Raw genomic sequence first — 15,441 nt, 5'->3', positions numbered from 1 at the left:
CTGACGTCTCTAAAAAGTACTTGTATTCATTCACCTACTCAATTTATAGTACCAATAGTGGGAGCAAGCATGGGTAACTGAAATAGGAATATCTTTATAACTTCTAGGGATATGGTACAATGTTTTGGGGGTGTATGGACAGGTTTTGCAATGGCATGTCCCCACCCCACCCCACCCCCCAACACCCCAAACACCTTCCTAAGATTCTGGTTTACCATTCTCACCCGACAGGATACATACCTCCCCGGGGGACATACTCATTTCACTCTCCCACCCCCAGGGCCCATAGTGAGACACTGTCATTGATGGGAATAACAAAGACCTTTAGAGCACAAGACAGTTCTTTAAAAAAAAATTTAGCTTTATGAAATGGAGAAAACATTGTCATGAGCCACTGATCAGCGGATTTGTACTTGGGGATCACTGAACACTCCTTTTCCACCATTCAGCTCAAGAAAACTCTACAAGTCATTCCCCAAACTTGAACCTTTCTGTCCTGTGTCTTGCTTGTATTGTCATTTTCCTGACATCAAAGCCTTTCCCACTCTTGCATCCTCTCCTTTCTCTGTCTCCTTAATCTCCCTCTTCTCCAACTGACTTCCAAAATCTGATTCACGCCGATAACTTCCACGTCCTTCATGAAGCTTTCTCTAATTCCCCTCTTCCACAGCTGTGTCTCACCCTCGTCTACATTACCATCTCACGATTTGAGCTCAGATGGTGTCGTTTGTTAGTGCCACCTTCGTATCCAAATGGTCAGTTCCTCCAGGTGAGGGACCATGTCTGCAACTTCTGTCGTATCGCACACAGCTAGCACGGGGAGCATGATGACAGATATGCCTTCTTTCACGCATCCATCAGACGAATTGCATGTCTACCGTATTCCACAGCATGTGCCAGGATATAAAAATGAGCACGAGCCAATCCTTGGCCAACACAGAGTCAGATCTGTGTGCGGGTACTTAGCATCTGATGTGATACACTTTGTGAATAGTTGGTAATTTCAGCAAGTTGTCAGAAGAAATTAGAAAATGTGCATTCTCTGTTTCCACTTCCGGAAGTCTTCTCCCTGGATCGCACCCAGTGGTTGGTGAAATAGGTAAAAAGTGGGTGCAACTAGACTCCCAGGATATCCTGAGCTCCTGAAAGTATGGAGCCAGGGTTGAAGGGACTCCATTTCCTCCCCAGTCCTTTGAATTAAGGGGAAAAAAAGGCCAAGGTTGTAAGAAACTGTAGCAATTATGCAAACTTGTCAGGGATCCAAGAGAAACACAAGGCCATATAAACAGATAAAAAGGTGAGACCAAGGAGAGGAGAAATGGCTGGCCCAGATTAGAACAGTGGCCTCACAGATACTCAGAAGGGAGTGTGGGGCATGGGAGGGACAGAAGGGGGAGCCCAGAGGACTTGGGGAGGGCCCGATTCTCACAGAAGCTGGGTAGAGGAACCTGGGGCTTCAGGGCACAGATTCAAGGGAGAGGAAGAGACAACAACTTGCCATTTCCTCTTCAGGCGCTGCCGTGACAGGCTTAGCCACGGCTGCAGGCCCATCGGTTGGCAGTCTCGTGGGAGACCAGGATAAAGCCCCTAACTCTATGAGTCTGGCGCTAAAATTGTGGAAGCCTTGGCCCATCCTTCAGTTATTTGGGGAGCCATTTCCTAGCAAGAGCTGGCACACGGGAACTCTCTGACCCAGCGGGTCCTTCTCTCCGAAGCCCTTGCTGCTGAACCCCACACTAGATTCTGTCAATGAATGTCTGGGGCCTTGCCAGAGATTTCTCTCTAACTGGAGTGAGGTCCCGGGCAAGCCCTGTGAGGTGTCTTGAAAGAAAAATGAGCAGTGGGTAAGATGTCCTTTAGGGTCTTCTGAGGTTTAGCTGTGAGCTCTGAGGTTCTAAGAGCTCAGGAGTCTCAAACTGGAAGACCAGCTCCCCTGGAGGTGAAATGAGAAACATGACCTCAAAAGACAAATGTGGGGGGTCGCACTTCAGCCCCTTTTTGGGGGGGCAGTTAATTTTTTCATCCTTCTTTATAAGGCCAATATAAGTCATGACCGATGTTTGTGAACAGTTTTGGAAAACTTTCACTGGGTCTTATTTTTATTACACCGACATAGTTTTCAAAGAGCAACCCGGTGGGCCTGGGTGGCTCCATCAGTTGAGCATACGACTTCGGCTCAGGTCACGATCTCACAGTTTGTGAGTTCGAGCCCCGCGTCGGGCTCTGTGCTGACAGCTTGGAGCCTGGAGCCTGCTTCAGATTCTGTGTCTCCCTGTCTCTCTTTGCCCTTCTCCCACTCACATGCTGTCTTTCTCTCTCTCAAAATGAACCTTTAAAAAAATGTAAAGAGCGACCCTATTCAGTCATGCAGATGCTCAGAAGTCATGAAGAAGCCTGGGCTATTACGGTATTGCAGATACTAGGAATTTCTGATCCAGCTGGTAGAGCTGTCCTTGAACTAAGCATGACCATGCAGCAGAACCAGGGCCTGCAGGACAATGGGAGAGTCCCACAAGATGAAGAAAGTAAAAGTCATTTTTCTTGACATTGGACCTTTGCAGAGACCAGTTGGGACAAATGTGGAAAAGATGGAGAGGGGATAAAGGAAGGGGAAGACAAAGATGTGGTCCCAGTTCTGTCGGAGGATCGAAATAATAGTAGCTATTGTCCCCTTTCAAAAAATGCGGCTCTCAAATTATGGAAAGAGCCTAAATGTCCATCAACTGATGAATGGACAAAGAAACTGTGGTTTATATACACAATGGAGTACTACGTGGCAATGAGAAAGAATGAAATCTGGTCTTTTGTAGCAACGTGGATGGAACTGGAGAGTGTGATGCTAAGTGAAATAAGTCCTACAGAGAAAGACAGATCCCATATGTGTTCACTCTTATGTGGATCCTGAGAAACTTAACAGAAGACCATGGGGGAGGGGAAGGGGAAAAAAAAGTTAGGGAGAGAGCCTAACCATAAGAGACTCTTCAAAACTGAGAACAAACTGAGGGTTGATGGGGGGTGGGAGGGCGGGGAGGGTGGGTGATGGGTATTGAGGAGGGCACCTGTTGGCATGAGCACTGGGTGTTGTATGGAAACCAATTCGACAATAAATTTCATATTAAAAAAATTAAAAAAAAACGTGGCTCTGTCCCAATTCAACTTCAGTTTATATAGTAGGTATTTTTCTTCTGGGAGGGGAGTGGGGAATAGGCAAGCTTTGATTCCAGAAGATCCGGGACTGTCCTCCTTAGTTAGAAACGAGGGGAGGGCGTGCACATAATTTGTATGCTGCGAGGTTTCCGAGTCAGCCTGGGTACAGGGTACGTTGGCAACCTCACTGGTAGATTGTGTTCAAGAACTAAGAATAAAAATGCTTTGACCCTTCTTCAGAGTTCTTGTTTACTAGTGGTTTTGCTGTAAAACCTTGCTGGGCCAGCTGCTGTTGCTTCTTGTTGGTTGCGTGTATTTTACTGGGCCAGTGGTTAGGCTTAGAAATGAGTAACGCCTAATGCCAATGATTTTCCTTTGTTTTACAATGCAACACGTTTTTTTCCCCTTCTCCTAATGTCTTTGTTGAGCAAAGAGCATTTCAATAAGACTAGATAAAGTAGGAGGGCACCTGGGTGGCGCAGTCAGTTAAGCGTCCGACTTCAGCCAGGTCACGATCTCGCGGTCCGTGAGTTCGAGCCCCGCGTCGGGCTCTGGGCTGATGGCTCAGAGCCTGGAGGCTGTTTCCGATTCTGTGTCTCCCTCTCTCTCTGCCCCTCCCCCGTTCATGCTCTGTCTCTCTCTGTCCCAAAAATAAATAAACTTTGAAAAAGACTAGATAAAGTAGGGGTGCCTGGGTGGCTCAGTCGGTTGGGTGACTGACTTCGGCTCAGGTCATGATCTCACAGTCTGTGAGTTCGAGCCCTGCATCGGGCTCTGTGCTGACAGCTCAGAGCCTGGAGCCTGTTTCAGATTGTGTCTCCCTCTCTCTCTGACCCTCCCCTGTTCATTCTCTGTCTCAAAATAAATAAACATTAAAAAAAATTAAAAAGAGTAGGTAAAGTATTTTAAAAATTTTTTTAAATGTTTATTTTTTTGAGACAGAGAGAGACAGAGCATGAACGGGGGAGGGGCAGAGAGAGAGGGAGACACAGAATCGGAAGCAGACTCCAGGCTCTGAGCCATCAGCCCAGAGCCCGACGCGGGGCTAGAACCCACGGGCCGCGAGATCATGACCCGAGCTGAAGTCGGACACCCAACCAACTGAGCCACCCAGGTGCTCCTAGGTAAAGTATTTTAAGAAGAGGCATCACCATAAACTAACCACCCATTCTTTTCATTTTTCATGTTTTTTTCCTAGTTCTTATGTGTATGAATCCGTATTTTTACCTAATTATAACCATACTGTTGAGTTTTTCCTTTAGATTGTACTGCAAACCTTTTTTTTTTGTTTGTTTGCTTTTTTCCTGTTTCCACAGACTTTGTGATTACTATTTACTGGCTGTATAAGATTCCACAGGATGGATGTTCCATTATTGGAGTTAGCCATTTCCCAGTTCTTAGCCACTGAGGTTGTTGCCAGCCTCTCAGTATCATTCAGCTCATGGACTTGGATGCAGTTCTTAACAGAGAGGGAGAAAATGTCTTGGAAGTGATTGTCTTTTGAAAGTTGAAATAAACGAGCAGCTCTAGCTACAGTGTGTGTTTACCAGATAAAAACTTGGTGCCGAGGCTATCAAGCCTGCGTGTGGGTGGTTGACAGGTAATTCTTCCTAGGGCGGAACGGAATTATCACCAACAGTTTGTCACTGACATACACAATGATATTTGTTTTCATGATTAATAACCAAAAATTTAGAGAGACTCTACACAGGGCCAGTTCTGGCCTCTCCTTTTCTGCCCCCTTATGCCAGAACTGCATAAAAGAGGACAACATTGCTAGTGCTCTCTGCATCAGACGACTAATTAGCGTCCCTTAATTTGGCTTTTATGCATCAGTGCAGGATGCCAAGGGGCATATGCCATTCTCCGGGCAGAAGTCAGAAGGTCTCCTGTTGGCTTCATGCTAGCAGGGAGGGAGTGGTTGTGGCTATAGAGCAGGGGAAGGAGTATATTTAACAGATGGGGGGTATTGGTATATAGAGCGGGGGGGGGGGGGTGCGGTGGGCAGTATGCTGAGGGCCAGGCTGGCTACTCCCGTATCCTCCTGCGACAGGAATTTTAGCTAGTCCGGGAAGAAGCATTTCACACCTTGCTGGAGAGAAAGATTTGGGGATGGGGTGGCAGGTGTCATAAGCCCTGAAGGTGGCGGCAGAAGGCGACTGAGGGAGACGGGGCGAGGAGGGCGGAGCTGAAGGGCGGGCCGCGGAGGGGACCGGGGGGCGAGCTGGCTCGTGGTGAGGCTGGACTGCGGGGGCCTCCTCCCTGGGGCGGTGGAGACCCGACTGGGAGCCGGATCGAGGCGGGGCGGGCCGGGGGCGGGGCGCGTGGGGGGCGGGGCCCGGAGGGGGCGCGGAGGCGGGGCCGAGCGCCTCTGCAGCCGCCGAGCCCGGGAGCGGTCCCTTGAGCGCGTCCCGCCTGGTCCCTGCCGCCGCGCCTTAGCCCCCGCCATGCTCCTGCTGCTGGGGCTGTGCTTGGGGCTGCCGCTCTGCGCGGGGTCGCTGGGAGAGGCCTGGCCCCGGGATGACACTTCGGAGCAAGTAAGTAGAGGCGGGAGGACCTAGGGATGGCTCCGGGCGCGGGCTGCCGTCCCTTCCCACCGGCTTCTCGTGGCGCGTGGCTGTTGGACAGACGCCCTCGGATGGGTCCTGGACGCGAGGAAGGGAGGGATCACCTCCACCTCCTGTCACATCGTACCCCCTTCTGCTCTCCGTTCCCCAGTCTTCTCCTGCGCTTCCCCCTCTATTGGTCACTCTTGGCGATCGCCCGGAGGGTGAACTTCCTGCAGAATTGTGTCTGGGACTTGAAAGTCCTGCACAACCACATCTTGGCTCCCGTTATCTGCGCGGATTTCTCGTAGTTTGTTGCGTGATGTTCATTGTTGAGAGAGAGCCCCCAGTTAATTGCAAAGTTTCTTCCTCAAGATGCATGTAGGGGGTAGTGTGTTAACTACCGTCGTTCCTCATTGTTCAGGGAAAAAGCACAATCTAGGAGAAATTCCAAACTCCCAGAACCCTCCACTTTCCCCATCTGAAAGCCAGGGTACCACGTTTCCCATCAGGTTCCTATCAGTGGGTTAGCCGTTTAAAGGTGGCCTGACAGGGAGGACCAGAACCCAAGGCTCACTTCCCCTAGTTAATATTCTGTGCGTCTGCCAGGAGTTCGTGTTTCAAAAGGCCTAACCTCACAGGTGGTTAAGTCCTACATGTATGAACGCTCAATGCCATGTCTGAGGAACAGCAAAGCCTATTGAAAAACATACGACGAACTGAGACAGATATCAGCCTGAAGACCTCATGGGGGAAGTGGCTGTGCCCCAGTTAAAGCAGGCAGTGCTTACCTGCATCTCTGGGTGCTGTTCACACACGCCTCATTTAAATTATTTTGAAATTGTGTAGCTTAAAGCGTGTTTCACACGATGGGAACAGGAGATAAGTAGGCTCACTTGTCCTCTTCCTTTTCCAGCACTGTGGTTTGAAGAGCAGATCTGGAAGGTGGTTACTCTCTGGTTGAGTCTGCACGTGGATGTGATTTCTGCAAAATAAACTAGGCGATCCTTCTCTTGTAGGCTTGTCAGGCAGGAGGAGGAACCAGTAAAAATTCCAGGAGGGGGAGAGGTGGAGTGGGGAAAGTGCAGGCTTTGGATCCAGAAAAGAAAATCTGGCCTTCACTTAGCCCTTTACAGTTGTGTGGCCTGGACAGGCTGTGTAATCTTTCTGGGCCTTGCTTTCTGCTTGGTCGCAGCAGAGAATACACCTCCTCTCGAGTATGCTTGTAAGGATTCAGCGGCTAGTTTGTGCAAGGGATCTGGTATGCAGTGGGCACTCAATAAATGGTAGACGTGTTAGCAAAGTGGTTAAGGGCACGGGCTTGGTGTCAGGCTGCCTGGGTTTGATTCCTGGTCCTGTCACTTGCCGGCTCTGTGGTCCTGGGCAAGTCACTGGGGGCTTCAACTTCCAATTCTTTAAAATGTGGGCACTACTAGGGTGTAAAAGATTGCACAGTTAATACGCCTCAAGTGCCTGGCCTGGTGTCCGCATTTACATTAGCTCCTGCTGCTGGGCTTGGACGGCTGAAGCGCAGAGGGAAGGAATTTGGGGTAAAGAGCTTGAAACTTTTGTGGGGGGGGGGTGGAGGGAGGAAAGTGTGGGAGAAACTGAAACAAGGATTATATTTATGAGTTAGGAGGAGGGATGGAAATGCCAGCATCTGCCGGAGCAAGTGGGCTTAGCACTCTAGACCTTTCTGCACAGACTGACATGGCTTTGCCCCTTTTAGGGATTCTTGCTGCCTCAAACCACAGCACTATTTATTCATCTTGAAAATGACTAACTCAGACGAAACTGCAGGATACGAAGTTCTATGAAAGTTTGCAATTTTACCTTTTTATCTCTATTAAAAGGTGTGTGTGTGTGTGTGTGTGTGTGTGTGTGTGTGTGTGTGTGATGTGGGATTTAAGAACACAGGCTCCAGAACCAGATTTTCTGGGTCCAAATCCTGGCTCTGCACATACTGGAGAGTTACTTACTGTCTGTCTGGGAGTCTCTATTTACCCATCTCGAGAGTGAAAATGATGAAATTACTTAATTAAAAGAAGTTTGAAGATTGAAAGAATTAACATACTTAAAACAACAGCACGTGGGCGTGTAGTTGGTGCTTATTCCCCATAATTATGGTCTTCAAAGTTACATACAAACTTAATTGTTAAATGTAAATGAATATGTGAATTTTATGTAAATTTCAACTTACATGAACATGACCCCTTCCCTTGCATTGCAACTGCTACTTGTTAATTACCTTCATTTGTCAATATCACTAATGACACCTTAAATTCAAGCTCCTTTCTCCCCTCCGGCCCTCTGCCCCATTTGTTACCCATAGCGGGGAGGGCTATCAGCAGTGGTCTTCACACGCTGGTGTGCAAATAGAGCTCAGGAGCTCATTAACTACGCAGACTCCTGAGCCCCCACTCCCATCCATTTAGATCCATTAGGTTTGGGGTGGGGCTCAGGGGATCCTGATACAGATGATCCGTGGACCACACTTAGAATAATACGGCTTTAGAAGAACCTTCCAGGAAATTAATGTTAAAAAGGAAGTCTCTAGTATAAAGTCAGCCTGTTACAGATGTATCTGTTTCCCAAGTTTCAAACTGATATGGCTTCTTTAAATCAGGATAGGACTGTATTCCTCTTATTACAAAAGCAGTTTTTCATGTACAAAATAATGAAAGCGACTAATTATTGCATGTTCAGAATGTCCCAGAGAGTTTGCTAGTGGCTCTGTGTAAACATAAGAAGCAGTAAAGGATATGGGTAAGAGCACTCCGAGCCAGACTGCCTGGGTTCCAATGTGCATTCTCAGCACTAACTGGCTGTGTGTACTTGGGCAAGTGACTTAACCTCTCTGGATCTCAGTTTCATCATCTGCCAAGTAGGATCATTACTCTCATCTGCAATTAAAGTTTTACATTTTTAGAGGCAAATAAAGTTTACATAATTGGCAGGGCCCTCTTAAAGAAAAAGTATATCAAATTATGACCACCAAATTAGGTGCTAAAGTGAACATTTATTTAGGATGATAAATCACAACAAATGCCTCATTTTTATAGGCTGGCAAACGCCGCGGGTGTCTCCTATTGTTAAGACTGTACAAGCTAGAGGTTCTGAAGCTTACGTTTTACTAGCCTCTAAGTAATAGTAAAATAATAAACCCAGTTCTGCTCTTATGATTATTGTGAGGATTAAGTGGGTTAATCCAGGCAAAGTGCATGCATTCAGTAAGCACTAAAGTAAAATGAGCCACTTTTATTGTCTTTGGACGGCCTGGTTGAATCTCTGACTTAGCACCGCAAGGAAAGTCTCCGTGTGCGTACTTTCCAGGAGAACCATGGGAATCCGCCCAGAGGAAGTGACATACCCAAGTGATACGTGCAGAGCCCGGGGTAGAACCCAGGTGTGCTGAGTGCCAAAGCCAGGCTTTCAAGGACTCCTCCAAAGGCAAAGCCACTTTCATATTTATAACCTAATAGAATTTGTTTCAATGTGATTTTTATTTGTGGCTCCTGGAATAGGGATGGTGTTGAGTATAGGCTTGTGGTGACCACATCGAGTGTGGGGATGCTCTGATTCCCCGAATTGAGAATTTCTGGGAGTGTTAATTTTTTATAATCTGTCGCTAGCAACCAAACCTTTGCATTCAGAAACACAAATCAAGAATCGAGACGACAAATTTTTTTATTCTTGTTTTTGTACTTAACTCTTTAACAAGTAAAGTCCATAAAAGATTTTGTGAGCTCCAGGCCACTCTGTACCGTCTCCTTGATGTGCACAGGTGTGATTGGAGAATTGGAGTCGTCAGGCTGAACCAGAAGGAGGTTATTGTGGGAGAGAGTCCAGAGATTTACTCGCTCCCGAACCAGCCATCTCTCGTTTCCTTGAGTGGGAGGGGGAGGGAGGATAGGGATGTATAGAGAACCTGGTCATTTTCCTAACCAGCACTCTTCCCAAACCTTGGATGCTCCACAGAAAGCGATCTGGCCTCCCGTGTTTTCAGGGTTTGGTTCGGAGACCCCAGCAAGTTCTCTGTTGCTAACGAGGGACTGGCTCCATTTAAGAAGGTGGGGCCGCGGATGGAGACCTGAGCTTTTTGTGGTGGGGGGGGGGGGCTCCTGAATCCCCTCCTTATTTGCCTAGAGGCAAAGTCCATTTCCCTTGTTTTTCACAGGTGAAGAAAAGAAACAGTGACTTGCCTAAGGCCAGTGGCCGTTTTTTTTTTTTTTTTTTTTTTTTTTTTTAAACCTACCTGGAAATGGTTTGGAGTTGTAACCCCAAACTAAAGTGTCTTCTTCCACGGCTGAGATTATAGGCATCCTGAATTGCAAATAGCTGAGCAGCCTGTAGCAACATTACTCCGAAGGAGTGAAACTTCTGTGTGAGTCATTCAGAGTTACCTACACGAATTGTTCTCAGCCCAGGTGACAGATGGTGACTCCAGTGCCTTTCCAAGTACGTTTTGTTTCAGGCCCTGTAACAGATCTCTGAGGCACTGACTTCTGAGTTCCTGGATCTTGGTTTCAGGATTGCAGACATCCTCAGGGGACGCGGGCCACCTGGTAGGTCGGTTCCTAGCCCAGAGCCCTGTAGGAACTCACGACTTCAGTCCCTTGATGGCGGTGTGGCTGAGGTTAGCCCAAATGCAGTGTCCTTTGGATCTGTTATGGGACCTGGGGTCACAGACCCAGTGATAGAGCTCAAATGGAAGAGTAGAGGGAATGAACTCTGTCTTCACGTCTCTCTTCAGTCATCCTGGGTCATTAAAACATCCATGCCAAGAGGGAATGTCTGTGTCCTACATATTCTGAGTGTCTTTCACCCTGGTTAGAATTGGGTTTTGCGTTTTCCTCTCCTCCCATGCTCTTCCCATTTATGGACTTCTTGGAATGCTCTAAGGGCATTTCTCTTCTCTTCTAATCGTGATCCAACACTATGATAAATCTTGGGGATCAAATACAGTCCTTAGTCAAATGGTGAACATTTAAGCCGTGCCTGCCATCTTACTAGAGCTAGACTAACTGATGACGTAGATGGGGGATTCTAGACTCCAGAGCCGTGACTGTTAGTACTATATTCTTTGCACAAAGGAAATCTTCACCTACCCCCACCTCCTGGTAGTGAGTGCTGCTTGGTCCATACATATTGGAGAGGCAGTGGTGGATCTCTGAAGCTGTTTCTCAGCATAGTTCCTGTTGAACCTGATTCTCCGTCCATTTCTCCTGTCCTTTCATCCACTCCCCAAACCCCTACCTGGCTGGTTCAAGCGTACCTTCATCGTAAAACTTCTCATCGTTACTTGCAGCCTAGCAAACTCGACTTTTTTCCGTTTCCTTTGTAACTTACAACAACGACCCTGTCTGTTAAGTTGTCATGAGCACAGTTCTTTCTTTCAGGTTATATGGTATGGTCCTCGATGGCAAGGATCCTGGCTTATGTTTCTCAGTAAATATTGTGGCCTGGAAATCTTCTGTTCTGATGCTTGAGAAGGAAGCTCAGCTCCGTAGGAGCAAAGAATCTTTTTGGAGCTCTCTGGCAAGTCTGTGATTTGGAGCCCCAAGCTCTTGAGATTACTGTTCGTGGCAGCCCTTGACAGTGAGCTGGAGTCAGTTACATATCTGTTCTTGAACCCCACTCCCAGGGAAGCACTTGAACAATAAGAGGGATCAGGAATCCCTAACTAAAAACAATGCTGATGACATTGGTGTGATTTCCAGAGCCGATCCTAGCTGGCACCAGGAGTCTGTCTGTACCGGGAAGTTTTGATTCTGGTTCAATCTCGTTTAAACTTGGACTGAAGTGTTGCCATAGCGATCCCCTGAGACATAAGATAGTCATCTCAAAAATGAAAAACCAACTTCTCTTGTTCTCCTTAAAGCTTGTTTATTTTCTTGGAGAACTTATTTTACAGAGGAGGGAACTTCAAAGAAAATACTTGAGATCAATCACAGATCATAATACCTGGGAGGGGCTGGGCTTTCCCTCTGACCAGCGCTATGTTAAGCGGTCCCCAGCCTATTCCACAGTTTGAGGAAGGGAAAGACCTGAGATGAACCTGCAGAACTGGTGGAGACCTTGCCCAGAAAGCTTCCCTTGGAGAGTGGCTCAGACATCACCCCTCATTGTAGAAAGAGAAATCAGTATCATCCTACTAATTCTTTGGTTCTCATTTGGAGTCAGGGTGGTGGGTGTCAACCTAAATCCTGTGGTATTTCTTCTGTTCCATGCTCTGTAGAGTAGGAGGCTCTATAATGGCTTATAATGATAATTTATAATAGCATATATATATATATATATATATACACACACACACACATATATATTATTGTTTTTTTCAGGGGAGATCAGGAGAGGATAGGGATTAAAACAGTTACTGTTATGATTTTAGTTTCCTAAATGGAAATATCTTTATTGCATTTTTTTTTTTCCTGTTTCGGAAGTAAAACGTGAAATTGTCAAAATGGGAGATAATACGGGGAAGTATAAAGAAAAAGAGTTCAGCCACCCACAGGTAACAGCCATTACATTTCGGTATACATTCTACACATACAAACACGTGACTTACACACAACGAGATCATGTTAGATGTGATGTTTTGTTACCAGATTTAATCACTTAAAACGCGTCATGGATTTATTAATCAGGATAGGCTAGGTCACTCTGTGGTGACGATGTCTTAAAAATCTCAGTGTCTTAGATACCAAACATTTATTCCTTGCTTGTACTGCTCGTCTGTCCTGGGTTGGTGGGGGCCACTGGGAACTTGGGCTCGATGGAGCCACTGCCATTTCCAACACTGCTGTTTCCTGTACCAGAAAGAAAAAGCAGTTCTGTAGGATGGTCCACTGTAATTAAATCACTTAACCCAGAAGTGACAAATGTTACTTACATTCATAACTTCTTGGCAATAGCTCGTCACATGGCCCTGTCTCCCCACAGGGACCGAGGAAACGCAGTACTTCTGCAGATAAAGATTCAGTAACATGAACATTTATTGATGTATGGATACACATCATTATTTTCTGTAGCTGTATTCTAATTGATCTGTGTATCATAATATACTTAACCAGACCTCTTTTTAAGACTATTTTAGGCTATTTCTAATTATTAGCAATTGTTTTAAAAGTTGCAAAGAATTTTCCTATTTTTTTTCTGTTATTTGTTTTCTCTCATGGGACTTTTCTGTTAAGTAGGGTTTCTAAATCAAAAAAACATGCCTACTGGTGTGAATGTAAAAATGTTGCAGACACTTTGGAAAACAGTTTGGCAATTTCTTAAAAAGTCGAACTGAAATTTACGGTATGGCCCAGGCACTCCCCTCCTGGCTATCTATGTCCAACACAAAGACTTGCGTGTGAATGTTTATGTAAATTTAGCATTATTCACAATAGCCAAAAAGTGGAAATAACCTGAATGTCTGTCACCTGGCGAACAGATACTCAAAATGTGGTCTATCCATACAAAGGAATATTATCTGGACACAAAAAGGAATAAAGTACTAATAAATGCTACAACAGGAATGGCCTTGGGGCACCTGGGTGGCTCAGTCGATTGGGCGTCCAACTTCGACTCAGGTCATGATCTCTCGTGAGTTCGAGCCCATGTCGGGCTCTGTGTTGACAGCTCAGAGCCTGGAGCCTGCTTTGGATTCTGTGTCTCCCTGTCTGCCCCTCCCCGACTTGTACTCTGTGTGTCTCTCCCCCTCTCTCTTTCAAAAATAAATAAAACATTAAAACAATTAAAAGAAAACAGGGATGACCTTGAAAAGATGACGCTAAGTGAAAAAAGCCAGTCATAAAAGACTGTGTATCGTATGAGTCCATTCCTGTGAAACGTTCAGAATGGGCAAGCCCACAGGGACCAAGTAGATTAGTGGTTGGAGGTGACAGCTAAGGGGTGCAGGGTTTCTTTTTGACATAATAAAAATGTTCTAAATTGATGGTGGTGATGGATGTACAACTCTGAATATACTAAAAAAAAAAACCTAAACCGTGCACTTTAAGTGAATGAGTTATATTTGTAAATTACACATTGTAGAGCTGTTAAAAAAAAGATACTCATAAAGTCTAGGCATATTTTTCAAGCTTTTGATCTACATTATCAAATTGTCCTCTAGAAAGGATGATTTATTACAGCAGTTGTCGTTAACACTTTATTTAAGCAGTGATTTGCTATGAATGATGTTCAACAAGCAGCTAATAAGACTTTTAAATTAGTCCAGAGTGGCTGATTAATTAACACAATTTTTAATGAGGATTTTATCACCTTCTCATGCCCCTCTTCCACATGTGAGAAAGTATGGTGAAACCAGAAAAAATACAGTAAGAAAATTCAAGGTAAATTCGGTTTTGCTTGCAGAGTTTCCTCAAGTTTTGAGTTGAATAATTGAGCCCATCAGAGTAGAACTGAATACATTTACTCATTGTAATAGACAAAAAGAGCTTTATCTTCAAGCCAGGAATACAGTGAAACAGAGCACAGACATTCTGATGAATTCTTTCTTTTTATGATTTCATACTTATTGTTGTAACAGATAGAAGAACTCTCAGGTGAGGAGGTAGTGACATCATGGGTCAAGCAGTCAACCAGGACTCTGGGGGATGAATTCTAGTTCTGGCCTGGCAGTGACTTAATTAAGGGTCCAATCTTAATTTCAGGGTGAGTAATTAATTAATTTTCAATCTGCTTTTCAGGATGGATAATCCCTTTGTAGGTTTGGATCGGTTTTAACCCCCCTCAGGTAATTCATTTCAGAATGGCCTCACAAGCCTATTTCATGGCTTTTTTCTTCTTACAGGTTGGATTCAGGGGACCGAGGCAGGTCAGACTGTTGCAGAGGCTGGTACGTATACTCATGGTGCATCTTCGACGTCCGTCCCCTCCTGTTCTGCGTGTTTTGAACCAGGCCCTGGCTCTGCTGGCAGCTTTTCCAAAGCTTGTAAAGTTGCATGTAGAAGAATCCTGACATGAAACAGCCTAGCTTTTACAAGCCTTTCTGCAAGTGAACTTTTCTTTCCGGAAAGAGACCTGATTATTTCAGTAGGGCTCTGAGGACAAAGTTTGGGGTTTCAGAGCCTTTAAAAAAAAGAAACAAAACTTAAATTAACCTACACATTTAATGGCTTTCTTACACAAGAAATAAAGGCTTTGTTGTGAAGTAAACAGCTAAAGCCAAGAAGTCACATTTGTAGGTGGCAGCTTCCTGTGATGCAGCTGAGCACGGCTCTCGGCGCATGTTGGGGCTCTCAGGTTGGAATTTGGGCACGTGATCAGGAACCCTAAGAGCTTACTTGACCCAGACTCGGTTCTTTCTTACCACTGCGGGTGCAGGGCCATATTGGGATGTGGGGGCACACCTCCCGGCTCTGGGATGTGGATTCTGCAACAGGTCCTCAGTGGGTAGGCATCTATCCAGGGCCTCTCTACACTTTGGTGCTGTGTGAGTCAGTTCTAGCTTTAGCACGACCGCCGTCACAATCATTCCCATCTTTGCCGGACTGGGGCGTTGTGTTCTTGTTATTCTTTGCTTGGCTTCCTCCCCCTTCCTTCTCCTGATCCTCCCAAGTTTGTCTCCATGTTTGCGTGATTATAGACAGATAGACGATGAACATAAACATTGTTTATCCAGAATTGTGAGGAGTCTGGATTTTCCCCGGTTTACAGGCCAAGGAGTTAGTTTGGTGCCATTGCATGGATGCTGGCAGAGTACAGGAGACTCCCGGGTCAGAGACAGAGGGTGATCGTT

The 15,441-nt window shown here is 45.9% G+C and overlaps 1 protein-coding gene and 1 long non-coding RNA gene across 2 annotated transcripts in view; one reads left to right on the top strand and one right to left on the bottom strand.

Moving 5' to 3' along the window:
* The first annotated feature begins 5,491 nt into the window (after positions 1 to 5,491).
* Positions 5,492 to 15,441, top strand: part of ITIH5 (inter-alpha-trypsin inhibitor heavy chain 5) — an 80,366-nt gene continuing 70,416 nt past the window's right edge. Inside the window, exons 1-2 of the mRNA XM_011283573.3 lie at positions 5,492 to 5,684; positions 14,494 to 14,538. Coding sequence (XP_011281875.2) covers positions 5,595 to 5,684; positions 14,494 to 14,538 — 135 coding nt within the window. The 5' untranslated portion in view covers positions 5,492 to 5,594. The remainder of the gene's footprint in view (positions 5,685 to 14,493; positions 14,539 to 15,441) is intronic.
* Positions 12,304 to 14,528, bottom strand: LOC123386433. Its single transcript, XR_006600282.1, has 3 exons — positions 13,962 to 14,528; positions 12,586 to 12,657; positions 12,304 to 12,502 (listed from the first exon to the last, which is right to left on the bottom strand). It is a non-coding gene; the product is annotated as an uncharacterized LOC123386433 (long non-coding RNA).

The sequence above is a fragment of the Felis catus genome, chromosome B4 (assembly GCF_018350175.1).
Source record: "Felis catus isolate Fca126 chromosome B4, F.catus_Fca126_mat1.0, whole genome shotgun sequence".
NCBI classification, from domain to species: Eukaryota; Metazoa; Chordata; class Mammalia; order Carnivora; family Felidae; genus Felis; species Felis catus.
This window is presented reverse-complemented; position numbering and strand designations above follow the sequence as displayed.